General features: G+C 32.9%; 1 protein-coding gene across 5 annotated transcripts; it reads left to right on the forward strand.

Moving 5' to 3' along the window:
• Positions 1-1,204: 1,204 nt before the first annotated feature.
• LOC105257453 (long-chain-fatty-acid--CoA ligase 4) lies at positions 1,205-26,394 on the forward strand. 5 transcript variants are annotated; one of them, XM_011268064.3, is made up of 9 exons: positions 1,205-1,399; positions 16,544-16,656; positions 21,417-21,771; positions 21,926-22,294; positions 22,790-23,185; positions 24,930-25,242; positions 25,325-25,588; positions 25,694-25,969; positions 26,061-26,394. In XM_011268064.3, the coding sequence occupies exons 2-9, from the start codon at positions 16,637-16,639 to the stop codon at positions 26,213-26,215; spliced, it is 2,148 nt and encodes a 715-aa protein (XP_011266366.1). In that variant the 5' UTR covers positions 1,205-1,399; positions 16,544-16,636; the 3' UTR covers positions 26,216-26,394. The 5 variants fall into 5 exon arrangements, with proteins under 5 accessions (XP_011266366.1, XP_011266365.1, XP_011266367.1 ...); XM_011268065.3 differs by lacking the exon at positions 1,205-1,399 and adding an exon at positions 3,555-3,888; XM_011268063.3 differs by lacking the exon at positions 16,544-16,656 and having other exon boundaries at positions 1,216-1,399.
• Positions 26,395-27,201: the final 807 nt, after the last annotated feature.

The following is a 27,201-nucleotide window of genomic DNA, read 5'->3' on the forward strand; positions in this document are numbered from 1 at the left end:
TTTAATCTCTCCTACAAGTATGTATAAATTACCTAAGAAAATATTCTCTCTTCGCTTCTTCGAATGCATTTTTTCTTTTTTGTGATTATATAGCATCCGAAAGTATTTATACAATTTTTATTTTAAATTTTCATAAAGATGTGTGTGTATGCTGGATTTTAATTAATATTTAATTAACATTTAATTCCCTACAAATATCTATAAATAATTAGAAAAAAATGTACGGGAAAGTATTTTTAATTTATAAAATTTTCGTAAATATGTGTATTGAATTTTAATTAATATTTAATTAATATTTAATTAAATTTGATCACCTACAGGTATCGACAAACAATATCTAAAATCAAAATTCAATATCAATAATTGTCTAAAAAACATCTTTTTTCATTCGAATGCATTTTACGATTGTATAATACGCAAAAGTATTTTTATTAAAATTTTCAAAGTATAATGCGTAAATATGTGTGTGCTATATTTCAATTAATTTTTAATTTACAAAATTTTCAAAATATAATGTGTAAATATGTGTGCTAGATTTCAATTAATTTTCAATTAATTATCTAATCCTAGTACACAGGACGCATATTTATATAATAATATTTATATAATATTTATAATAATATAATAATAATAATAATAATAATTAATAATGCATATAATAATATATAATAATAATATAATAATTATATAATAATAATAATTAATAATTAATAATGCAAATAATGAAAGGGGAACGAGATAAATCGACGCATGATAAATTATCGCCGTCGATAAATATATCCGTATCAAGACTCACCTGATAAGTCGTCCAAACTCGAGAGCGCTGATCGTTATCGGGGCCAGGGTGAAATGTTTTGCATCTCATCGATTTTCCCAATCATCCAATTCGCACCAATTTCCCGCTGCTTACATCGAGTCGACGAAGAGACGCGAATGAAAGCGCGACAAATAAAAGGAAATATATATATATATATATATATATATATATATATATATATATATTTATTTATTACGCGTGAACGTCGTCGGCGATGCGGTGCCGGGTCGGCGTAAAGTTGGCCGCAACGCGTTGCATACGTCGACTTTCGAGTTATCGATCGCGCGGGTCGCCTCGTGACGTCACCGAGGATCACGCCACATCCCCGCCCGTCGCGGCTCGCCGTCCGATTGGTCCACGCGCGGGCCGGCCGTCTATATTGGTCTACGTCGAGATCCGCGCACCGGCTGCTCCGCGAGAGCCGAGAGAGAGCCCGTATATACGCTCGAGTGTACGACGCAACGTGACACAAGCGGGTTCTCGTCCGACGACGTACGTGAGCGCGCGGATACGCTGCATGCACGACGCGGCCAGTCGAGAGCGAGGTTTTGCGGGCGTAACGCCGTGCTTTAAACAAACAAGGTACGTAAGATCGACTCCCCTTCCTCGCCTCCCCCCCGTTTCGAAAGTTGAGCAAACAATCGCGCGCGGACCGAGGCCCGAGATTCCCTCGATATCGTCGTTTTTTCTCGACGAGGAACGATTCGACTCGATTTCACGTGTGCCCCTTGTGCGAGATTATTTTGTCGAGATATTAAGGATCTCGCGCTTTGCAAAGGTAAGAGATTTCAGTGATGGAATTGTATTTATATCGCGTGCGGAATTTCCGTGAAAACGTATCCTTATGTCTCTATCGCGTGTGTAAAAATACACAGATTATTGGGGATAATGTATACGGGGTGTATCTTAAAAAGCTTCCAAGCAAATAGCGTTATTCCTGATTAAAAACCGAGTCGAAAAATCCTGAAGCATTTTTTCTTTCCAAGATTCCAAAATAATCAGATTTAAGTATTAAAAAGATTTCTGAAAAGATGAATTGTTTGAAAATGAAAACAGTTTATTTTTCTGCTTATCCAAATCTTCATATCTTTTGGCGCAACTTTACTCATTAATTACTGCTTTATTAAGCATTATGGAGAAAAATGGTTCAGGAGTTTTCGACTCGGTTTTCAGGAATAACGTTATTTGCTTAAGGGGGAGCTTTTTAAGATACACCCTGTATAGCACTCTTTCTTCAAGCTCGTGATGGTTAGTGTGCGTATAAAAAGTGGATTATCGATAAGCGACGCGTAATCACGCGTAAATATTCCCGCTTCTCTCGAGTATCGTTTTTTTTTCCCGAAAGATTTTTCCGAATTGCCCGCGTGTGTACAGTATTTTCGGAACATGCCTATGGGCGCCGCTTAACCAGCACGTGTGCAGCTTCCTAAGCGACCGTATGATCGTGCTTTGCGGCCCGCAAAGTGATCGAGCGATGCAACGAGAGGAGGAAAATTGCTATATTTGTCGCTGACTGATAATGCATTGATGCTGACGCAAGTAGAAATCTCAAAGTTCCGCGATAACGCGTTCATTGTTGATGTATATCTCGTTTCTTCCATAGAATCTCTAATCGCTTATTATATCAAATGTCACACCTGGACGAAGAGATTATTGCGAGGAATAAAAATCAATCGATCCGTGTGAATTAACTCCCAACTCGGAGAATATTAAAATATCCAGAAATCCTTCTAAACGCTCTTTGTATCTGAAAAAATATTAAACAAAATTTGACTCTGAAAAATTAAAATTTCAAAAATATTAAAAAGCATTTGAAAAAATAGAGAAAATTTGATTCTGAAAAAATATTAAAATGTTTTCAGAATCAAATTCTTTGCAAGAGAATTATTTAATGGATAGGAATGGCGAAGATAATGTTGATCTCTTATTTTGACGCACGATTTTGAAACGTTGCAGATTTGCTTTTGAAAAATATTTGTTTAAAAAAATTCTGTGACGCAAGAAAGAAATATGTGATTTTATTTCGTGATTTATGCTGTATTTGCGTTTACGTTGCTCGACGTTTTTCAAAATATCAGGCCAGTTCTTTGCAGACGCGAGGCGCGTGATATCATTGTTGTATTTCGCGTGTTGACTAGTGTTGAGTGTGCTTTCAATGTTTACTACGACCGTGTGAATTAACTCCCAACTCGGAGAATATTAAAATATCCAAAAACCCTTTAAACGCTCTTTGTATCTGAAAAAATATTAAACAAAATTTGATTCTGAAAAATTAAAATTTCAAAAATATTAAAAAGCATTTGAAAAAATATTAGACAAAATTTGATTCTGAAAAAATATTAAAATGTTTTCAGAATCAAATAATAATATTTAATACTTCAAAAATTTTTTAAAATATCAAAAAAAATTAGAAAAAAATATTAAATTCCAGAAATCCTTTTAAACGCTCTTTGTCTGAAAAAATATTAAACCAAATTTTAAACAAAATTCACGCTTCGAAAACAAGATGACGAAGACCAGAGGTTTTCGAGTCAATTGTCAACTCGCGCGAGGACTTTGAATCGTGGGTTCAGCGTGGAAAGGTGCTCGCTCGAGAGGAGAAAACCGTGGGAGGGAAACGCGAAGGGTGTTTTTCGCGAGTGGGGCGCCGCTGCGTCCAAAGTTTGAAGAAACCCGAGCGTATTTTCCGCGCCGACAGGGGTCGCTCGCGGCGCCCCATCGATCTGCGGCTAGGTTCAGGCGGCAAGATGGCCCCGGCGGCGGCGGCGTTGATCCCGGAGTCGGCCTGTCATCCGCGCTGGCCTTAGCGCGCGCGCGTATGTACGTTACGTGCTCTTTACCCGGGACCCGCAGTCATACGGTGATTTCGCGCGTGACGCGACGCTTACCCGGACAGTCCGATCGAGGATCGCGATGAGTGTCGAGAGTGCGAACCAAGGAATCTGACGGAGAAAAAGAGAAAGAGCTAGGAATTCTCTCCATCTGGACACGTGGCGTGGCGGTCTCTTGCTTCGCAAAAAGGCTCCTTTTCACGGCCGAAGATTGCTGCGCAACTGCCCCTCGGCAACGATGTAAGCAAGTTTCCCATCATGTGTCAATAGTAGAGTGATCTAGGAGGAGAGGAAGTACTTTACCGGGAGATGGAGATTTTCATTTCCAGCAGAAAGTATATGAGATGTTTGAGTGAGAAGAGGTGATCGAGATACAGATTTAAGGTTATACGTCCAAGGGATGCGTCGATTTCACACTTACCACTATCATTAAGCAGGAATTATATGAATTATATGTAACGGTACTCTTTCGTGTTCCCTGATAGCTATAGGCATAATCGTTGCAAATTGCTGGCATCGTTATCGTGGTTAGAAGCGTAACATTGAACTGAATATGTGTGTCGAAAGAGAGGAGATTGCAGCGCGTATATATCGCGATCCTCGCCAAGTAGTCAAACAGAAGGCAATGTAAATAAAGCTTGTTGCTTGGAGATGTTCATAAAACGTCTCGATGATCGAGACGTATCTTTACGTAACGTTTACGTAACGTGTGTAATTTTCAATTGAAATTAGCCGTCTTGCGAGGACAAGGCAAGGTATATTCGCATCTCTTCCTGTCTCACTCTCGTTTTTACGAGTGTTGTTACAACAGAAACAATGATGTTGAGGTACGAGCGAACGAGTGCTCGGTTTACTCCGGCTCTTTTAGCGGAGCGCGATATGATTGGTCCGATTGACAGATCAGCCACGTGTTACACTTTTTTTTAGATGCATCGCGTTCGCAAGAGCAGTCTTCAATAATCACATTACCGTGAATAATAAACCGTTATCATCTTTGTTGCAGATAAACCTCATATATTTTCTAAGGATACACAGAAAAAAAGGACATTCTTGTTTTGAAAATGGGCGTTTTCCTAGTTAGCGACACAGAGGACACAGTTTGTCACTTCATCCTTGTTGGTTGCCGAATGTAAACAAGGATGAAATGATTCACTGTGTTACACTGTGTGTCCTCTGTAGCGCTAGCTGGAAAACGCCCAATATATTTAATTTTAACATGAAAATCTTGAAATGAAATTATTGCGTTAATTATAGAAAAATATAATTGCTTGAATAATTGCTTACTTGAATGAAGCCATTTTATATAGTTCAATCAAGAAAAATATATTCTTATGATTTAAGATTTAATTTTCTTGAATGAAAAAGAAACAATGTTAAATAGAAAATAACATTTTTAAATCAAAGATTATAATTTTCTTAAAGTAGAATTAAATAATTATATATTCTTGAGATGACAATTAATATTATAATTGTCATCTCAAGAATATATAATTATTTAATTCTACTTTAAGAAAAGAAATATTAATAATATTAAAATAAAATTGTAAAATTGTTGAAATTTAAAATTATTAAATTCTTCTAAGAAGATTATAAATTGTCGCTTATATACGAAACAATGAACGCGTTAGTTTAAGTATCTAAATTTTGATTTGACACTTATTTTTTTTCTGTGTATGAAGATATTTCTCCTGTGAGCTAACCGTATCAATGTTCGATCGATCAATCTAAATTAATGCATAAATTTTAATCGTTGCAACAAAGAATCGATCTCCCTCAATTATCCTTATAAATAAATAGATTTATAACTATGATTTATAATCATATTATAATCTTTTTGTCTTGCGTGCCTTTTATTTAAAGACAAATGCCGATAAAATGGAGTCATATCGATGATGAAATGATGTAACGAAAAAATAATATATGTATAAAGAAATGTGAAACATCTCTTTTGCTATAATAGATATTTCACACTTTGCTCTCGCGAATGTCTTTACATTGAAGATTTGATAAATAATACAGTTAGTTTAAGTATATAAATTTTGATCTGACTTAATTTTTTTCGGTGTATTCATGAAATAAGTCGTTGCGTATCGACAAGTTGACATCGCGATTCAAATAAAAGAATGGAATAATTTAAGAGAGTCTTCTTCGATCCTCTTCGAAGGATACGACAGTAATAAAGCGTGCCTGACTTTCGAGGAATTTTAACCGCTCGTGTCCTCGATAAAGTAAAACGTCGAGTTGTCGAGATCGTGCTCAACGTCCCAATTCGCGCCAAACAGCTGTTCCGTGCCGGGTACCAATTCCATTCACCTTCGATCGCGTGGCGTCGTTTTATCGAATGATCCCAAACGAGGTCCACGCGCGCGGTCGGTTCGCGATCAAAGATCAAAGGTGGATCGTATGTAGTCGGAGAGCCACGGTCGTGCTAGCGTGACAATCGTTCATTGACCGTCCCAAGACGCGTTGCTACTCCGCCCTCTCTCTCTCTCTCTCTCTCTTTTTCTCTTTCTCTTTTTATCTCTCGCGTTTCTCCCTTTTACCCTACATCACCCGTCTACTCTTACGCGTCGTGTCACGCACCCGCGCGGGCGAAAGAAACGCGTACGCACGCGCGTACACACACCCACGCACCATTCTTGACCCTTGAATCGCGCGTAGTGATAATTTCCTCTCCCGCGATCGCGGTGGGAAAAGCGAGCGGCAGTCGGCTGGAAGCGACAGCGATCTCGCAAGCAGGAAGCCGCGAAAGGGGAACCAACCGTCGTGTCGCGACTCGCGAGGTAAGCGATGCTGCTGTTACCAGGTCTGGCGCTCGTCGCCACCTGTCACCGGGCCTCAGAATTCCGGGACTCGTCCCGCGATCGTCCGGCTTCTCCTCATCCCGCAAAAGAGATATGTCACAAACATGCGGTATAAAATATATAAAATTATTAATAATAAAATTATAAAATTATAAAATAAATAACAAGATTATAAATTTATAAAAAATATAAATATATATTTTATAAAATATGTGTAAAATAATGATTATATGAAATAATGCAGACATGTCAGACGAGAATATTTGGACTCATTGCAACGATTTTATTGTAAAGTTGGGTAAATAAGGGTTGGCATTTTCGTTTATTGATAAAGGCTAAATTTGATTGATTCCATCTCGTTCGATGTCGATGAAAATTAATATTTTTATTTGTAAAGATTGATTGCAGATATCAAGCGGAAATACAATTATAACGTTTCCTTGAACAATTCTTCCTGATGTCAATAACTTTCCAATCATCCTTCAAAGCGCGGTTTTTTCCTCTCTGAATCATTCGTCAACGTTTTTTACGCGACAATTCTTGAAATCCATCTCCAGCTTCCCGGGGAACGCGATTCATAGAGGAATTATACGACATTCGGCATGTAATATAGTGCACGCTGAACCAACCGAAGCGAATCATGACCGGAAATGAATAATAATTCGCGTCTTTATCGAAATTATTAGTTTCGAGAATTTAACGGTTGATATCCAGCGGATATCCAGATCGCCAGATCGGCAACCGTATTGATCAATGGCTTTATTAATGAACAGGAAAATTATGGAAATGGCATCGTTTCGCTCTACTTAATCTTTTACGATTTGATTAAAATTATGAAATTATAATTAGGATTTTATGTATTTTTATTCAACACTGCTTTTTCTCATATTATTTAACACTATTACATATTTATAATATGTAATAGTGTTAAATAATATGAGAAAAAGATATTAGAGTAAAGTAATTGGAAATTAGATTTACATCGGATTTAGCAAACCATCTTTGTACATAACCATGATAAGTAATTCTTTTAATATTCTATGCATAAATTTGACTATGATTGATTGTCGAAATAATGCATTTCAAACTTGTTTTCAGCAAGCACGTGGCAAATCGTATGCAATTTTTTATTATTATAAATTAGCATAAAATAAATGTTTTTTTTTTTTTTAAGAATAATTTTCATTGACACGATTATCTTTCTATTTTTTTCAAGAAAATAAATATTAAATTTATTAAATTCTAATAAATAAATATATTTTAATTTTATGTCAATATCATGTCTTATTGATAAATATATTTATTTATTTTTTTTATTCTTGTTATATTTTTTATATAACAACAAAATAATTTTCATTTATTTGTATTACTTGTAAAATTAAATGAAGAAATATTTAGGCTTATAATCAATTACTAAGATATTGGTATTTTCCGGATATTCTATTTATACTTAATAAATACTTTTTTTTCAAAGTGCTACCACTAGAAACTACTAGAAAACCAGTTTTGCCACGTTTAAACATACATGAAAATATATGACAGTAATATGCAGGAATGTGAAACGCATATTGACCCCAATAAATACGCACATGCTGCATTAATAACTTTTTTATTAATTATTTTCGATAAATTCTAAATAATTTACAATCATGATTCTCTTCGCAATTCGATTCGTTATCAATGTATCAATGTAAAAAGCTAATTTTTTAAATATATTAAGAAGTCGCGATGAAGGAAGACTATTAACGAAGTCGTCAGGCATCTTGCTTGATTGGTCGCAGCTGCAATTCGCGAGCTCGAGAATGATGCATAGCATATTCGTGTCAGACGGGACGTGGACGATCGGCTAGACGGAAACAATCCGTAAAGTAGTACATGGTGGTTTCATCATTGACCGTGCGCGAGGTTGTTAATAATGACGATATAGCGTGAAATCTTCCCCCTCGCGTGGACCCTCTTTCAGTTCTCTTCCGCTCTCGCGGCGATGATTATTAACGTTTTTTTTTAAATCGATGCAAATGTATGGAATTGACTTACTCGATTTTTTAACTTACTCTCGAAAGAACTCGGCAAACGTGTAATCTGCGAAATTGCGTTCAAATTTATACGATTAAAATTGATTGTAACTTTTCTTCGATTGGTACCATTCTTGATAATTCTGTGATAATTTCTGCTTAATTCTCTATATTCTTTCCGACAGAGCGGTTTCTATATAAATCACGTACAATCTGATAAATTTAAATTTTATTTTATTATATCTATTTTCAATTTATCCGTGGAAAGGATTAATATATGACTTGTTATTTATGCATAAATGCGTTTGATATTATACACATATTTTAAATGTAATCTATTTTGATAGGAAACTTGCATTTGCTCCGGTTTAAATCAATGTTTAATGTTACGTAATGAAGATGTTCAAAGAAAATGTATGAGTTTTCTCTGGAAGTGATGAATAATATTAACGATATACTAATGTGATGATTTAAATGAAGGAAGAGAGATTATCTCTTTCAGATATTTCGCAAGAACATTTCAGAAATTATATAAGATCTCTTTTCTGCTTATATGATTAGATATTGTACAATTTTTCTCCAGACGTTTTATCTGGAGTCTTATCACGTGGAGTGTCTTGTTCAACAATCGGATGATGGATAATTTCTAACAAATTCTAAATTGACAATGAGTTTCTAAATTCGCGTGTATTCTTACAACTTCCTAATGAAAGACTATTTTTCATTTCGTCTTCTTCATTTTTCTTCTGACCGCCAAGTTCTCTAGCACTTATAAAAAGTCGTATCTGTGGGATTGGACGATCTTTGTCCGGCCTTGTGTGTGATTTGATCGATCAGCAAATTAAAATGTATGAAATCCGAGCGATATCTTTATTTTTGCTGAGCCTAACAATTCGAAATACATTACAACAGTTGGGTTTTTAAACCGCGTTACGTGTCAAATTACATAAATGTTTACGCCGCAAAAAATATTCTCTCTCTCATAGTTTCAAGTAATTAGTTCACGATCACGAACTAACGCGGATAATTTACATTAAATGACTTAATTCCTTGTGCTTTATAGTATTGCCGGTTATGGAATCGCGACAATTGATACGCATTAATGTAATGAACTTACATAACACTTCGTGATTGGATAATTTAAAAGTGTACCTAATCATAATTGAGGCAAATTATTTAAAAAAGATGTAATCGTCAATTTATCTGGATCTTGAAATAATTGTTTGACTTAATGTTAGTATAATTTGTAACTTTAGCATGTGTTTCCATAATTAATTATTCATTTAATTTTGTGGTTGGACTGTTACAAAATCATTTATTCAACAACCAAAAAATTAACATATTTAAAGTATTAACATATTTAAAGATATATTCCATTTCGAAACTCCGTCACCCCATACATTTGTATACTTCCGCGTATACTATCCTCCTTTTTGTTCACATTTAATTAGAACAATCTACAAAATTGAAATTAAGATTCAAATATGCGAATATTTTCAAAAATGCATAATTTTGCTTTATTTGCATACATATTCACACGGTTTTTAAAGGTATGATTTTAAATTCAACATTAAATTTATAATAAAGAAGATGTGAAAATATTAGTAAATTTTTACAATGTACATGTGCTAGTCAAATATACAATTTACTTTGTTAAATATTTTATTAGTTTATTTATTGAGAGTTATGAATTATTTATTGAGAGCTCTAGATGCGCTTTTATCAGATAACATAAATAATCATCTTATGTATGCAGATATGCAGATCTGTCAAACATATTAAGCTGTAAATAATAAAAGTAGATTTTTCAAGTATTGATGTAAATAGAAGAAACATTTTTTGACAAATATGAATAATTTATTTTTAAAAAAATTATTTTATAATAAAATTATATTCGAAGCATTGTTTTAGAAGTTATATTCATCTTGTGCTACAAACAAATTAAAAAAAAATATAATCTAATACGAAATCTTTAAGAAAATTAGATATTGTCACGAATAAGTGAACATATAAATATCCATACGTCTTGAATACCTGTATTTTTCTTGCGGCTGTTTTGCTATGAAATGCGAGCGTTCATTATCGTGTTTGATTTGGGTTAAGCTACAATCCTTAGAAGCTCGTGTGTCGAATTACCTTTCATATACAGTTGTGTCACGTTCGTTAAATATGTACGGAGGACGGCATTCTTCTATCGCATCGTGACTTACATATTTCTATATATCTGTATTTATGTCGGATGTGCGTATTTATAAACGAGTTAATGATCGGGCTTTCATTTTGTTAAAATTGACCAAGGTTGACATTTATAAATACTTTAAGTAGCAAAATAACATCTGTAAACTCGTAAACATGAAAATACGTTTGCAATTATAGGTATAAAGGCAAATACGGAAAATTTTGATCGTTTACAGGAAAGTTCCTTAAAATAAAAATAAAATAAAATAAAACAATTTAAATAAAATTCGTGTTGCATATAAGATAATTTTATAATTAAAGAGAATATTTTAGAAAAAAGTTTATCATCGAAATAAAAAGAAAATTAAATAAAATTAAATAAAGTAATTTGTTAAGTTAAAAAGGATAATTATATTTCAATGATCGTAAATTTCACATAATAATTCATAGAAATGAATGATTGACGATGAATTGCAACATATAATTAAAGAGAATTATATTTTAGAAAAAGATTCATTGAAATAAAAAGAAAGATTCATTGAAATAAAAAGAAAGTTAAATAAAATCCATTGTTAAATTAAAGAAGATAATTATATTTCAGAGATCGTAAATTTCACGTAATAATTTATAGGAATTAATGATTGACGATGAATTGTTGCAACACGTATTAAGCAAGTTATTTCTTTTCTAAATATCTTCAAATTTTAAACACTTAGATATTTGATGTTTCGATCTTTCGACGATTGATTTAATTATTTTATTTTACTTATTTTATAAGATTTTTATAAAAGGATATACGTATATAACTTTTTAATATTTTAGTATGTATCAATATTCTTATTTACACAGTTGTATAACAATACGTTACAATACAATACAAATGAGTATACAAACATACTTCCTAAAATATGCTAAAATTAAACAAAATTCGTGTTGTAGATAAGATAATTTTATAATTAAAGAGAATTATATTTTCGAAAAAAGTTCATTATCGAAATAAAAAGAAAATTAAATAAAATTCGTAAATAGATATTTGATGTTTCGATCTCTGAACGATTTGTTTAATTATTTTATTTTACTTATTTTATAAATTTTTTATAAAAGCATACCTATATAACTTTGTATTTTATGTATCAATATTCTTATATATACAGTTGTATGATTACATTACAAACGAGTATACAAACATGCTCCCTAAAACATGCTCGAGCAAAACATCAAATCACATCTCGCCTTACACGTAAAGTACTTTGATCGAGACAGTAATACAATGATATTGCGACATGTATTGTACGAAGAATATCACGATAAAATAAACACTATTACTCACGCGTCAGCTTTAAATTATATCCGGTTGCTTATAAACGTTAAGTGTTGAAAGTATAATCAATCGCGAGCATTCGACGTGGTTACACGTCGTCACGTGGTGAACGAAGGTTGCTGCCACGAATACAAGTAGTGACGTAACGCATGGAATAGTGCCAGTGGATAGACCTTTATCGGTCTTACGATGTTTTTTTTTCTGTACGCCTCTCTTCGTGAATATTCGCTCATGCGGAATTACACTTTGGACTCGTCGATAAGAACGACTAATAGAGCAAAGATTATAAGTAAAAAAAAAAAATAAAATAAGATACACGGTACACGCAAGAATTTCACCTTAAAGATATCTTATTGCGCAGGAATCTGGTCAAATCTCGCTCAACGTCTCGTAAATATAATTCCGCCCATTCCTTAACTCGTTAAAAGATATGACGCAAATTGATGATGACGTTGTAATTAATTTGTGGAAAGCATATACGTATCCCTTGTATCTTGTATCAGGATACTGAAAAAAAAATTCTGGGTAAACCTGCATTTTGTGAAATATTTAGTTTTTATCGTCAAGTATAATAATAATAATAAAATATTTAGTAATAGTTATAGATATTTTAAAAAAGTATATTTTATGTTTAATTCAGTCTATTAAATGTTAACATTAAGTAAGTTATTTCTGTCTTAATCACCTATACGTTTATTTTTATTTAAAACTATTTCATCACTAATTGTGAGCTATGGTGAAATAGTTTCAACTAAACGTTTAATAGGATCAATTAAATGTAAAATATACTTTTTTAAAATATTTATAACTATTGCTAAATGTTTTGTTATTATTATACTTGATGATAAAAATTAAATATTTCAAAAAATGCATCTCATAGGTTTACCCAGAATTTTGTTTTCAGTGCAGCTTTTTCAAACGTTTTAAATACAGTCTTTCGATTGATATCTTTTTTTGTTTTTCAAGAGGGCAAACGGAGCCTCAATTTTTAAACATATAATACGTTCAAAGATAAGACATATTTCAGTTTTTTATTTGCATTTCTCCGTCAAGAAATATATTTAATAAGAGATATATTAAAATTAATTTTGTATCTGAAAAAAATGTTTATTTCTAATATGATTATTTCTCAATTAAAACATTATGGAAAAAAATGGATATACTTCACGCTGTTCATACAGTAAAGTGGATACGCATGAGCGTCCTTTGTACCATCGATCAATATTCCCGGATAGTTATCTGCATTAAGGAATAGCTGTGAACTTTGAATCTTGAAACTTGTGCTTGGGCCAAGGTTCGCGTTTTTGTATTATTCATAAAATCTTCAATATAAAGACATTCGCAAGAGCAAAGTGTGAAATATCTATTATAGCAAAAAAGATGTTTTACATTTCTTTATACATATATTATTTTTTCGTTCCATCATTTCATTATCGATATGACTCCATCGGTATTTGTTTTTAAATAAAAGGCACACAAGACAAAAAGATTATAATAATTATAAATCATAATTATAAATTTATTTATTTATAAGGATAATTGAGGGAGATCGATTCTTCGTAGCAACGATTAAAATTTATGCATTAATTTAGATTGATCGATCGAACATTGACACGGTTAGCTCACAGGAAAAATGTCTTCATACACAGAAAAAAAAATAAGTGTCAAATCAAAATACTTTTAGATACTTAAACTAACTCGCTCATTGTTTCGTATATACGCGACAATTTATAATCTTCTTAGAAGAATTTAATAATTTTAAATTTCAACAATTTTACAATCTTATTTTAATATTGTAATTGTCATCTCAAGAATATATAATTATTTAATTCTACTTTAAGAAAATTATAATCTTTGATTTAAAAATGTTATTTTCTATCCAACACTGTTTCCTTTCCATTCAAGAAAATTAAATCTTAAATCATAAGATATATTTTTCTTGATTGAACTACATAAAATGGCTTTATTCAGATAAACAATTATTCAAGCAATTATATTTTTCTTTAATTATTAACGCAGTAAAATCTTATTTCAAGATTTGTTAAAACTAAATATATTTCCAAAACAAGAAATTCCTTTTTTTTATATGTATATAGACTCTTAATCTCCTAAATAAAGCCGACAATAATAACGTCAGATTTAGATCGCGAAAACTCTCCATCGCGAATAACAGGCTGCGCTCGCGCCTATTGCACGCAATGCGTGCGTTCCGTCGCGGATTGACGCGTATATCGGGGTCAAAGTGCACTTGACCGTGTCAGCTGCCGCGTGGTTAACGCGATCATAAGGACCGCGATGGACAAATTGCGGACAACGTCGGAGAAGTCTTGCTTTCTCGAACAGATGATTTTGCAATGCTATGGAAGATCCATCCTCAGGATCGATCCCCCATTTTCTCTACAACGCGGGAGGCCTCTATTTCGCTTTGCATAACTGTACATTAAGGCACACAGCCTACATAAAGCTAGATATACATAGAGAAAAATATCATTCTACTGCCAAGAAAAGCGATTACTCAGTTTATTTTTCTTTGTTTAAGTAATAGTTTTCTTCAACAAAGAATATATTCTTGATAATAATCTTAAAATATATTCATCACAAGTGTTAGAAAATCTCATTATTATGTACTCAAAAGAAGAATTTATTTTCTCTTCAAGAATATTGTAAAGTTGTATCAAAGAAAAATCAAACTTATTTTACGTCAACTCTTGTAGTAAAAGCAAACCAAATTTTTGTTTTAATTTAATTCTTGACTAAAATACCGCACTTACTAAAATTCAGAATATATTCAATTAAATTTAATGCTTGTGGTAAACTTGTGATATATTTGCGGATATACAAACTTATGATATACTTGAAATAAATAATATTTACTTGAATACAGTATACATTTTTCTCTGCGTACTTACGAGGCATAGTTCGAATAGTCGTTATATCTCCCCCATTTAGTTGGTCGCATACAATGGATAAATCTTGATCCGTTGTAGTTTGATTACTTTTTATAGTGCGAAGATAAGCTACAACCTCTTAGACTAACAATAAATTTATTGCGTGTACATGCGAACTATAGTCGACCTCTCATTAACTTATGTCCAACTCCTCTGTTGGCATCATGTTTTTTTTTACGTAGTATATGTACATATATCAGGAATTACTTATGCGCATTTAGTTTCCTTGATACATATACAGGATTGGACGCAATCAAACTTGAATTTGTCACGTCACGTAAATACACCTATTATTCCATACTTGAGAAAAAATAAAGCACTTTTAATCAAGCAAGATTTAAAGACGCACAATTTTATTGCATGCTGCAACGGGAATATTTATATAAGCGATGATTTATATAAGATCTCATGACTATCAAGAACGAACTATATTTTTTAATAAACGTGCGAGATATGTAAATATGTAATATATCGATCGATGTATCATCGCACACACCAGAGATACGTCATGCATCATTAATATATGACATTTAAAGGAACAATTAATATATTTTTTAAAACATTTTTCAAAGAACAAACTACATTTTTTAATAATCGTGCGAGATATGTAAATATAAATTCCGATCGATGTATCATCGTACATTGAGACAAAAATCTGGTTGCATTAATTATAATTCTGGTAGATTCAATCAGTACGTCTGTTGAAAAATGGACGAACCAGAATTCTTGTAGGAATTACCTGATGAATCTGATTAATTTCTTCCTGTTAAATTTACCAAATTTTCTGATTAATAATACTAAACTCGCCAGCACCAAGTCGTCTAAAATTTTATCCATCTCAAAAGTCTGTTTAATATTCTGAATTCCAACAAGATTATTGGATAAACTCAATCCAGATTATTCAATAAATTATTTTAAATTCAATTTGTTAGAAATTAAACTGATAAACAGTGATGCAAGAAGAGGATGCAGCTCAAACACAATCAGAGAGCTAGCGTCCTCTTTCTGGCACTACTGCTCGTAAGAGAAAAAAATATACTTTGGATTTAATATTAATACTAGTTCTTTATATACATTTCATGGCAAAAGTTGAATACGAATTAAGTTAAGAGGCAAGCGAAGAAATTAATGTAACAAGAAATTTGATAGATCCAACCAGAAAATCCAACTAACCAAAGCCTTATAGTAAAATCTATTAAACGTTCTAGTTATAAAAAATCGAGTCTTATCATGATAACTAGAAATTCTTGTTTGATTTAGCCAAAATGCCTTCAATCATATACGTCTTGTACAATCAAACGATTTTTCTCAGTGCAGAGATACGTCATGCATCATTAATATATGACACATTTAAAGGAACAATTAATATATTTTCCAAAACATTTGTGTACACGAGAGATCACCCGTCTCTTGATCGGAACCCAGAAGATCCTTAAGCTCGACGAGTGCGTCGATAACGTTGAAAAGATCTGGCAGCCCTCGACATATCTGTGAGTGACGATCTCGAGGATCTTCACCGGCAGAATCGAGAGCCATTTCGACAAACATGACTTGAATGCACCCTTGCATGCTGCAACCCCGGAGTTGTTGACTAACTTGTGCCGACCTTGGGAATGGTTTTTCTTGCAGTGTGTCGATTAATCCGCATCGCAGAGAGAGGCACCCAGGCGATAAAGGGTGGCGATCTTGGAATTAAGGGCGACCGGATATAACGCCGCCACCATGATCGTGGACGATAAACAGTGAGTCCGTAGCGTATGAACACGCACGGGAAACATCGCTCGTAGATACATGAGCTTGCACCACTAAAACGTCACATCCCGCGGCCCCGCATGAGTTTTCTCTTTGCTGGATCCTTTCTCTATCGCTTTACGAGATACGATTCCTCTTCGCCCTCGAAGAGCGCGCGAAATGTCAAACTCGAGGTGTACTGACGAGTCTGCTGCTCATCGGTATCAGAAGGGCATCCGATATAAATCGAGCCTTTTCATTTATTTTACTCAATTGCTTATAGCATGTTATTTGTAGCACATATTTCTTTACGTAATCGTCTTCTACGTGTTGTCATTTTATTTACGATATATAAAAATGCATTTACAGCGGAATATATTTATATTTTGATTTATTCTTCTCTTGATATATTTTATTTTCTTCTCAATTCTCTTTTACATCGTTGTAGCGATGTTTCGAAAAAATTAGATAAATAATGCGTTGTGTATTTAGCTATTTTTCTGCCGCTTTGATTTATTATACCTCTGTTTCTTATTTCTAGCACGATATAAATTATTTTATTTTTTATGTTACTGGCATACGAATGACAAGATTAAAGATCGTTTTATTGAGCACTTCACTCAAATTGTGGCGAAATAATTTAAATCTCTCATACAAAAATCGAATATATTATAGAAATCAAGTTGAGAATCAACGTTGTTATATTTGTTTACAGGAATTTTTTTGTAAACATGCCTTTTTTACTTCTTTTCTAAAGAAAATGTCAACAAGGACATAATTTCGCAAATATTTAAATCAAATTTAAACAATTTTTTAGTCCTTCTAAAATTTTTTTTATTTAAACAATCATTTAGATTTGTAGTTTTTATTATATTATTTGTATGTCAAGATCTTGGATTTTGCATGATTGCGCGCGTGTTTGGATATTGTACAATATATCACCGGTGATATGTTAATTTTTAATATATACTAGAGAAAAATATGTTAAAATATGTTGATCTATGTCAAGTTGACATTCAACATATATTACAAGGTATAGATTTAATTCACATATTGATTTACATTCAAGGAAAGAGCTAAAGTACGATATTTATTTTTAATAGCTTTTCTTGTACCACACACATTTTTCTTTTTCTTTCTTTCTCTCTTCTTTCTATATTTTGTAATAAACATACAATTTATAAGAAATCGCGCATTAGATATAAGAACTTCATTATCTCTTTTATCTTGAATGCTATTATTATGATGTGTAACTTTTTTATTCAAATGTGAAAATAGATAATAGGATAGAATAGACGTAATGGTTTTTTAATTGCACAGGTGAATAATTTATAATATGTAAATATTTTATAATATGTATATGTTGATTCCTCACTATATTATATTACTAATGTACTTTTATTGCAGGTTTTATAATTTTATCTTATTTTTATTTTGTAATTCAGTTTTTCGTAAATAATTTTATCTTATCACATATAATATATTTATTTATTCAGATAAAATTTATAGTTAATTTAATTAAATTTTTTTTTCGTTGTCTCTAAACATGTCTTTGAATCATGTGTGTATCGTGAGAGAAAATGAAAAATTACATGTCTGTGAAGCTGACACGTTCTACGAATTTTAAGAAAATACTAAGAATTCTGATTGCACTTTTCATAGTTCTACAGTTTCTGATAAAAATTAAAAAGAGTTTCGCCTTTCCTTTATTGAAAAATCGACATTGAAAAAATATGCTAACTTTGCGAATCTAGCACGATATCCTTCCTTTTAAAGTCTTAAAGTTTCCTTCCTTTAATCTAACCAAAACGCGTTGAATATCATTATTTTTAGCAAGTTCCTGATGATTCTGTTCAAGTTCAGCCTATATACGCAATTTCTCTCAGATCGATATTCCAACAATTAATAATTTTCAATCAATTTTTAATGTTCTCAACCCTTAAATTAATAATTTTTAAACAATTTTTGAAATATCGAAATATCTAAAATTGCATATATACGCTGAACTTAAACAAAACTATCGAGAACTGTTACAAAAAATAATATGTTTCAACGTATTTTAGTACTTTAGAAGGAAAGTGTCGTGTTGGGTAATTATACCAAATTGTTTAAAAAATAGTAAACAGTGGGAATGCATAAAAATGTATTTAAAAGATAGAACTTTTATAGATGTCGAGAATTATCTCGTTAAAATAGCGTAAAATTATTCACACGACACATTTTCACTAAATGTCGGACATGAAGATCATATGAGGACATTAAAATTGATTAAAAATTATTAATTTGTGGAATATCGATCTAAAATTGCATATGTAGGTTGAACTTGAATAGAACTATCGGGAACTCTTGCTAAAAATAATGATATTCAATGTGTTTTGGTACTTTAGAGGGAAAGGGTGTCGTGCTAGATTCGCGAATTTAGCACATTTTTTCGATTTTTTAATATAAGAAATGCGAAAGTTCTTTTATCAGAATATAAAACTATGAAAAGTGCTATCAGATCGTTACCGCGATAATCCGAACCTTCGTCATAATTCCTATTCGTTTTATCGGATTGTAAAGTGGAAGAGGGAATTGTTTTTTGATCGCGAAAGAAAATTGTTATTCGGTGGGAATTTTTTTTTTTTGCCGTACGACAAATCATTAAAAAGACAACATATATACATATGCAGATAAAAAAATACGGCATTTAGTCATCCAGGCCTCTTATTGGACATTTGCAGTTTCTCCTTTGGATGTTCGCTCTTACGCACGTGGAAGATTCTTTAGTAGACACGCATGACGGCACAGATAAGAGTCGAAAGACTCCATTCGTTCGATGCGTGAACTCGCGACGTCCAAAGTCCGCGACGATATTGAAATCTCGATCGCGTGTTTCCTTCTCGGCGTCTTCCTTCTCAATACATACTTTGATCGTAATCATTATATGGGGTGATCTAAAAATAAAATGTCTTTTTTTATTGATAAATTCGAATCAATTTATCACGTGATATCGAAGTAAGAATTTATGAAAAAGTAAGATTTCATGCTCTTTTGATATCACGTTCGATCCTTATAATTTCAATTAAAAAACGCGATAGATATTCGTCTATTTATTACGCAAAGTCGAGTAAAGTTCAACTGTATATATATGATATCAATTAGTGATATGACTTGTGTTTATTTGATTTGCATAGTACTCGTAACGAATGTGTGCGATCACAAATGACGCGATATTGTTTAGTTTACACATATATGTTTAATAGCAAACGAAATTGAAAGGAACTCGATTAATAATTGTAGTGCGATGTGACCACTGACGTAACTGAACTTCGTATAAGAATGATGTAAAGTTCAGGGATGATTGTGAATACGAGATATAACGCCAATCGGAATAATAGAGTGAAAAAAAATCAACGAAATCTATATGCGAGTCCATTAATTTAAATTGACTTTGGTAAAATGATATTTTTATTACAATTGCGACTCGTCATGATGAAGTCTTGTGATTCAAGGTCTTTAAATAATTCTTTGCTTTATCTTTTTTTTGATATGATATAAAAATAATTCTAACTTAATATTCGTGTATTATAAGGCAATTGTTTACAATGTTAATATAATTATATAAATTATTTCATAAATTAAGAAAGATTAAGAGTTATATAAATTTTATGCATAATTTGTGTCCCACTAAAAAATTATTTCTTTTAGCGCACAATATTTTTTTTAGCCTTTAATGAGTGTATTAATGTTCAAATATCGGAAAATTTTAAAAGTCATTAAAAATACATCAATCTCGAAATGTATCTCGAAATATTCTCTTCACTCACCAGAAAATCGATCGTCAATATATTTGCAATTGAACAAGATATACAGTTGAATGGTTTTTATTCGACGTTCGTCGATTAAATGGAAATATTGTTTTATTAGCATCAAAAAGCAACAATACAGTATTTTGAAAAGAGATGTAGAGAAATCGGAATAATTTACTTAACCTTTCTAATTAAGTTCTTCCTATTAATTATAGAAGATAAATTTATAATTATATACGTATTTACACAATCATAGTCTCTATTACATGTCTCTATTACACTTATCTTGCTTCGATGATTTGTTATTTTTATTACTTTATCAATCTTAATGTTATGTATCTACTTTATTACCAATCTTAATGTTATGTATCTATTTGCAAGAATTTATCTTTTTTCTTCTACGCATTTAGCATGATAAGTGTTGCAATTATATAGCTATTCTACATAAGATAAATAAAGGCGCTTAATTGTTTGACAAATATTCCAAGGAGATTATTCCCATTGATATTGACTATCGCTTATCGATCTGGCATCATATTGCTTTATTATTGATATGATACGTATATATTTGCATGACTTCGACCGTCTTTATTCCTGTTTACGCTTCGATGCTGCGCAAGTAACGCGTGCAGATAAATAAAACTCCTGATAATATAAAAAATCAAACGAGATATCAAAATGAGATAAGAGAATATAAATAACTAACTGCTCGAACTCTTTTTGCAAGAATTATAGAATATTTTGAAATTGTATACAATTAATAAATTATTATCGAATTATATACAATTAATGTTTTTCTTTTTTTTAAGAGATCTGAGAAAATGAAAAGTTTATTTGTTAGTCTACTTATGAATTGCAAATTTTTGCACTTGTTTTTTTATGTTCTTGCATCCAATTTTCACAAATACCAAATGTTAATGTTTGACATTAACATGAAAATGTCTAAGTGGAAATATTTAAACTATTTCTTTATTTATCAGGGAAATGGAAGGCTTCTGGATCAGCGGTGCGATCCACGCGATCAAGGCTCTATCGTATGTGTACGACTTGTTGACGTTCCCCGTATATCTCATACTTCAGCGACCCTGGGAGAAGCGCAAGGCTTCTAGGAGAATCAAGGCTCGTCCGATATCTAAGGATGATTGTCAGGTCACTTACAGAAGCGTCGATCCCCCGGGGTCGATGCACATTATGCTTGAACGTGAAAAGGTCGATACTTTGGAAAAAGTACTTCTCTGGGTTGTTAAAATGCACGGTGACAAGAGATGTCTTGGTACCAGGCAAATCTTAGCGGAGGAGGATGAGCCTCAACCTAACGGTAGAATCTTCAAGAAGGTGAGACGCTCGGATGAATAACATTAATTTTTTTATCTTCATCGAAAAGTCCTCATCGACATTATAAAAAGAAATTTTACTTAAGAAGAAATCAATCAACATCAGCATTGAACAGAAATTAACTTTATATCGTGAAATTTCATTTATTTTGTAGTATAAAATGGGAGAGTACAAATGGAAATCTTTCAACGACGTCGATAGGTTGGCCATTTCCTTCGGTCGAGGTTTAGTGGAACTGGGTATGAAGCCACGCAAAAATGTCGTTATTTTTGCTGAAACAAGAGCAGAGTGGATGATTGCCGCACATGCATGTTTCAAACAAAATTTCACGGTGGTAACCATTTACGCGACCTTGGGTGATGAAGCCATCGCTCATGGTATTAATGAAACCGAGGTGGATACTGTCATTACTAGCCATGATCTTTTGCCCAAGTTTAAGCGGCTGCTAGAGATGGTGCCAGAGGTCAAGACGATTATTTACATGGAAGATCAACTCAAATCGACTGATACCAAAGGCTACAAGGTAATATTTTCAATATCATCCAATATAAAAATTAGCATTTAATTTGTGAATTTGCGCGTTAAATTATGAATACAGAAAGTTTCAATTTATCATTTTCTTTCTAAACAGTGACATAATAGTATTAACGAAATAGCGCGAAAAATATTATTAATTCAAATAATTGATTATTAAAGTGTCCGGAAATTAAATGTATCGGACGGTAATATTTCAAAAATTTATATTTGCCATAATAATTATGGCATTAATTATTATTATGCTATTTACGTAATCATCAATAATGTGCTGCTTATAATTAATGTAACAGTAGTATAGCTCAACTGGCTGGACTGGGCTGCACTTCAGAAGTAGGTTATCTTTTTCCTGCCAATGTAGAGTAAAAAAAGATAACTTTTGAACTAATGTAGTCCAAATGCAACTAGTTCAGCTATAAAAAATATTTGTTATTTTTTTCTCTCCTTTTTTAAATATTCTTCATCATTTTTTTTTGTATTTTAGGAAGGGGTGCGGCTGGTACCCTTCTCCGATGTTGTCAAAATGGGCAATGAATCAAAGGCGAGCAGTACTTCGCCAAAAAGTAGTGACACGGCCATAATTATGTACACGTCTGGTTCGACTGGAGTACCGAAAGGCGTAATTCTCTCTCATAAAAATATCATAAGCACCCTGAAAGCGTTCTCTGACGCGGTACAGATTAGATCGGACGATGTTTTTCTCGGTTTCTTACCATTGGCTCATGTTTTTGAGCTTTTGGCTGAAAGCGTGTGTCTTTTGAACGGAGTACCCATTGGTTATAGCTCGCCGCTTACACTGATCGATTCAAGTAGCAAAATTCAAAGAGGATCAAAGGGTGATGCCTCCGTCCTACATCCAACTTGCTTAACCGCGGTACCGGTGAGTATTTTTACAGATTTTTAACTGTTTAAGGATAAAATAAATTAAAATAAACAAAGTTAAAGTTAAAGCTCCTCTAAATTAACAAATCAAAATGAATAGTAAAAGGCAGTAAAGAGCCAACGCAGTTGTAGGGCGTGGATAAAATAATTTCCAAGACGGCAATTCAATTTTAACGATCCTTTCGCTTTATTCCAAACGGACTCAATTCGAGCCTTCTTCAGTGATTCTAATAAACACAAAGAAAAGATAAATAAATCAAATGAGACAAAAAAAAATAAAAACGCAATATCAATAAAATGCAAGAGAGAGGAAAAAGCATAGTCACATGTATGCAGGATCTATAGGAGCGACGCGACTTCGTCAAGGCTGATCCATCTGAGAAAGCACGATGCAAAAGGCCCTCTCAGCAGTACAAAGCGCGAAGAGCGATGCACTGACAAAATAAATAAAACCAAAACTAGTCACACGTCTTAAAAAAGAGAGAAATTCATTGACGTTAATTAAAGGCCACTCACTCACTCGGACAAGAGACAGAAACGAAACGAAACAATCGCCACGCCAACAATCGAATAGGTCGATAATTCGAACGGCAAACGGTAATAATGTCATATTGTGGTCGGCAATAACAAACTATATATAAAGAGGACAAAACCAATCAAACAAAAAACAACCCGTTAAATCTTAGGCATGTTTTCAATTATCGACAGACACGAAGTATTTAATTTTAAAGTATCGCTTTGGAGATTCAACGCATTCTTTTGGCGCTTAATATAAATCATTTCAGATATTAGTCTTTTTCCTAAAAACATTTCCTCATCCAAAATCTCGACATCATCGAAATCAAAGGTGTGATTTCGATGATGTCGAGATTTTGGATGAGGAAATGTTTTTAGGAAAAAGACTAATATCTGAAATGATTTATATTAAGCGCCAAAAGAATGCGTTGAATCTCCAAAGCGATACTTTAAAATTAAATACTTCGTGTCTGTCGATAATTGAAAACATGCCTAAGATTTAACGGGTTGTTTTTTGTTTGATTGGTTTTGTCCTCTTTATATATAGTTTGTTATTGCCGACCACAATATGACATTATTACCGTTTGCCGTTCGAATTATCGACCTATTCGATTGTTGGCGTGGCGATTGTTTCGTTTCGTTTCTGCTGGTCTCCGAGTGAGTGAGTGGCCTTTAATTAACGTCAATGAATTTCTCTCTTTTTTAAGACGTGTGACTAATTTTGGTTTTATTTATTTTGTCAGTGCATCGCTCTTCGCGCTTTGTACCGCTGAGAGGGCCTTTTGCATCGTGCTTTCTCGGATGGATCAGCCTTGACGAAGTCGCGTTGCTCCTATAGATCATGCATACATGTGACTATGCTTTTTCCTCTCTCTTGCATTTTATTGATATTGCGTTTTTATTTTTTTGTCTCATTTGATTTATTTATCTTTTCTTTGTGTTTATTAGAATCATTGAAGAAGGCTCGAATTGAGTCCGAAACGTTTGGAATAAAGCGAAAGGATTAAAATTGAATTGCCGTCTTGGAAATTATTTTACCCACGCCCTACAACTGCGTTGGCTCTTTACTGCCTTTTACTATTCATTTTGATTTGATAAAATAAATTGTTGTATGATTTTATTTATCAGCAAGTTTTTGTTTTATTTCAATATAAGTTTAACTGCAAGTTGACTAAACATAAAATATATATTTTGATAAATATTAAAAATTTGAAAAATTGTTTTAGCTTATTCTCGATCGCATCTCTAAAGGAATAAACGAAAAAGTGAAGAAGTCTGGTCCGTTTAGGCAAGCCATCTTCAATTTTGCATATGAATATAAGCTGAAATGGACAAAGCGGGGCTATGAAACACCTCTCTTCGACAAGTATATTTTTGGAGCTGCGAAACAGGTGCTTGGTAGTCGCGTTAGGCTTGTTCTTAGCGGAGGCGCTCCTCTCAGTCCAGACACTCACAATCAAGTGAAACTTTGTTTATGTGTCACCGTAACTCAAGGATATGGTCTCACGGAAACGAGTTCTTGCGCAACTGTTATGGATAGTACGTATTCTCAGTCTGTCTAATGACAAGAAGCATTTTAATAGTGTAATCTTCATTTTTATTCTTTATTTTTCACTTTTAGTGTATGATAGAACTACCGGAAGAGTTGGAGCACCAACTACGGTTTGTGACATCCGTTTAGAGAATTGGGAAGAAGCCGGTTATCGAGTTACAGATCATCCACATCCCAGAGGAGAAATTGTAATTGGTGGCGATATTGTTTCCGCGGGTTACTATAAACTGCCGGATAAAACGAAGGAAGATTTCTTTCAAGAAGACGGCAGACAATGGTTCCGAACGGGCGACATTGGCGAATTTCATCCGGATGGTTCTATTAAGATTATCGGTACGTCGCAAAAACTATGTTGTAGCATCATATTTTTTCATTTCTATAGGATAATTTTATACTTATTATTAATTTCGACATCTCTCGACAATTGATATTTTACAGACCGGAAAAAGGATTTGGTTAAACTACAGCTCGGTGAATACGTTTCCTTGGGTAAAGTAGAGTCCGAATTGAAGACTTGTCCCGTCGTGGAAAACATTTGTGTCTACGGAGATGCGAATAAAGCATATACTGTGGCGCTAGTCGTACCTAATCAACAATATTTAGAAGAAATAGCTACAAATCAAGGTATAACCGGAAAGAGTCTTGAGGAACTCTGTAACGATCCACAAATCGAGAAAGCGGTACTTCAAGAACTTGTGGAGCAAGCAAAGAAATGTAAGTTTTCATTTATTTATTATTGTTATTCTCGCGCTCTTTATAGTGATTAATTTATTATCATTGAATGACATATTATTATTGTTTGTAGGCAAGCTTCAGAGATTCGAAATACCTGGTGCAGTCAAATTATGCGCGGAACAATGGTCTCCTGACATGGGTTTGGTAACCGCGGCATTTAAACTCAAGAGGAAAGCGGTTCAGGAACGTTATCAACATGAAATTAATAGAATGTACGCTTCGTGATGTTCCGCCATAGGGTGTACCAAATGCTGCGTATAATTATGGGGATAAATCTAAAAAAAATCATCTTGTCCACAGTAGACGGTACCTCGATAATCCTCAAATATATATAAGGTACGTCATAAGCTCATGTCACACCGATTATGCCGTATGTGGCAGGCTTATGGTATTCGCATGTGCAATCGTAAAAACAGTTTTGATCCATCGACATTTGGCAAATTATTGTCGTGGATTCAGTACAATGGGGTCAAGAAAGTCGTTCGGAATGCCTCGAGATCTTTCGATCCAAAAATGAAAGTATCGCCTCTCGCATTTCTTCGTTGAGTCTTCCGAGCATGACAAATTTTTCGTAATTTTTCATTGATATCAGTTGTCATTGTAAGTTGAATATTCGACTTTGAGTAGTGGAAATCAATCCAAAGATGGAATTATGCATCATTAGGTATCAATTTTACATGAGCATTTTATCGAGGACAGTCGAAGTTAAGATAAGTCATATTGTAGCGATGTTGATAAGAAACAAATAAATGCTGCAAGATGACTGTTCCGTTAAAAAGAAAAATTGTTGTCGTCTCCTACTCTCTCTGCCTTTATATTGATTATTTTTATTTTTAATTATCTCAATCGATTCGTCGTGCCTACGTGGAAGTAGTGTATCTAATTGTTAGTATGTTATGGGCCAGTCATAATATTTTTGCGAGCGAGCTAATTTGTCTAAGTTCATAACTCGTACGGTGTACTTATTTTAAGTATTATTCAAAATCGTCGAGTTCAATCATGGAAATGGATGTATTGGAAGGGATTTTCTTCGAGTGCTTTGTTTTGCGAATAGTATGACATATGTATATATAGAGGAAAAATAAAAAAATGAGGCTGTTTGTGTTTGACAAATGTTGATATAAAATCAAGAGGTAATTTCCATAATTAATGTATTATATATAATTAAATTTCTTTCTATCTCATCGAATATTATCTTAATACATTATTAT

Source organism: Camponotus floridanus, unplaced genomic scaffold (assembly GCF_003227725.1).
Source record: "Camponotus floridanus strain SB8 unplaced genomic scaffold, Cflo_v7.5 scaffold69, whole genome shotgun sequence".
NCBI lineage: Eukaryota > Metazoa > Arthropoda > Insecta > Hymenoptera > Formicidae > Camponotus > Camponotus floridanus.

Bases quoted from the DNA above. Each gene is read 5' to 3' on its own strand.
- LOC105257453 (XM_011268063.3), top strand. From the start codon at position 1,335: ATGCACGACGCGGCCAGTCGAGAGCGAGGTTTTGCGGGCGTAACGCCG. The intron at 21,772-21,925 runs GTGAGACGCTCG...TTTATTTTGTAG, and splicing joins ACGGTAGAATCTTCAAGAAG to TATAAAATGGGAGAGTACAA. The intron at 25,970-26,060 runs GTAAGTTTTCAT...TATTGTTTGTAG, and splicing joins TGTGGAGCAAGCAAAGAAAT to GCAAGCTTCAGAGATTCGAA.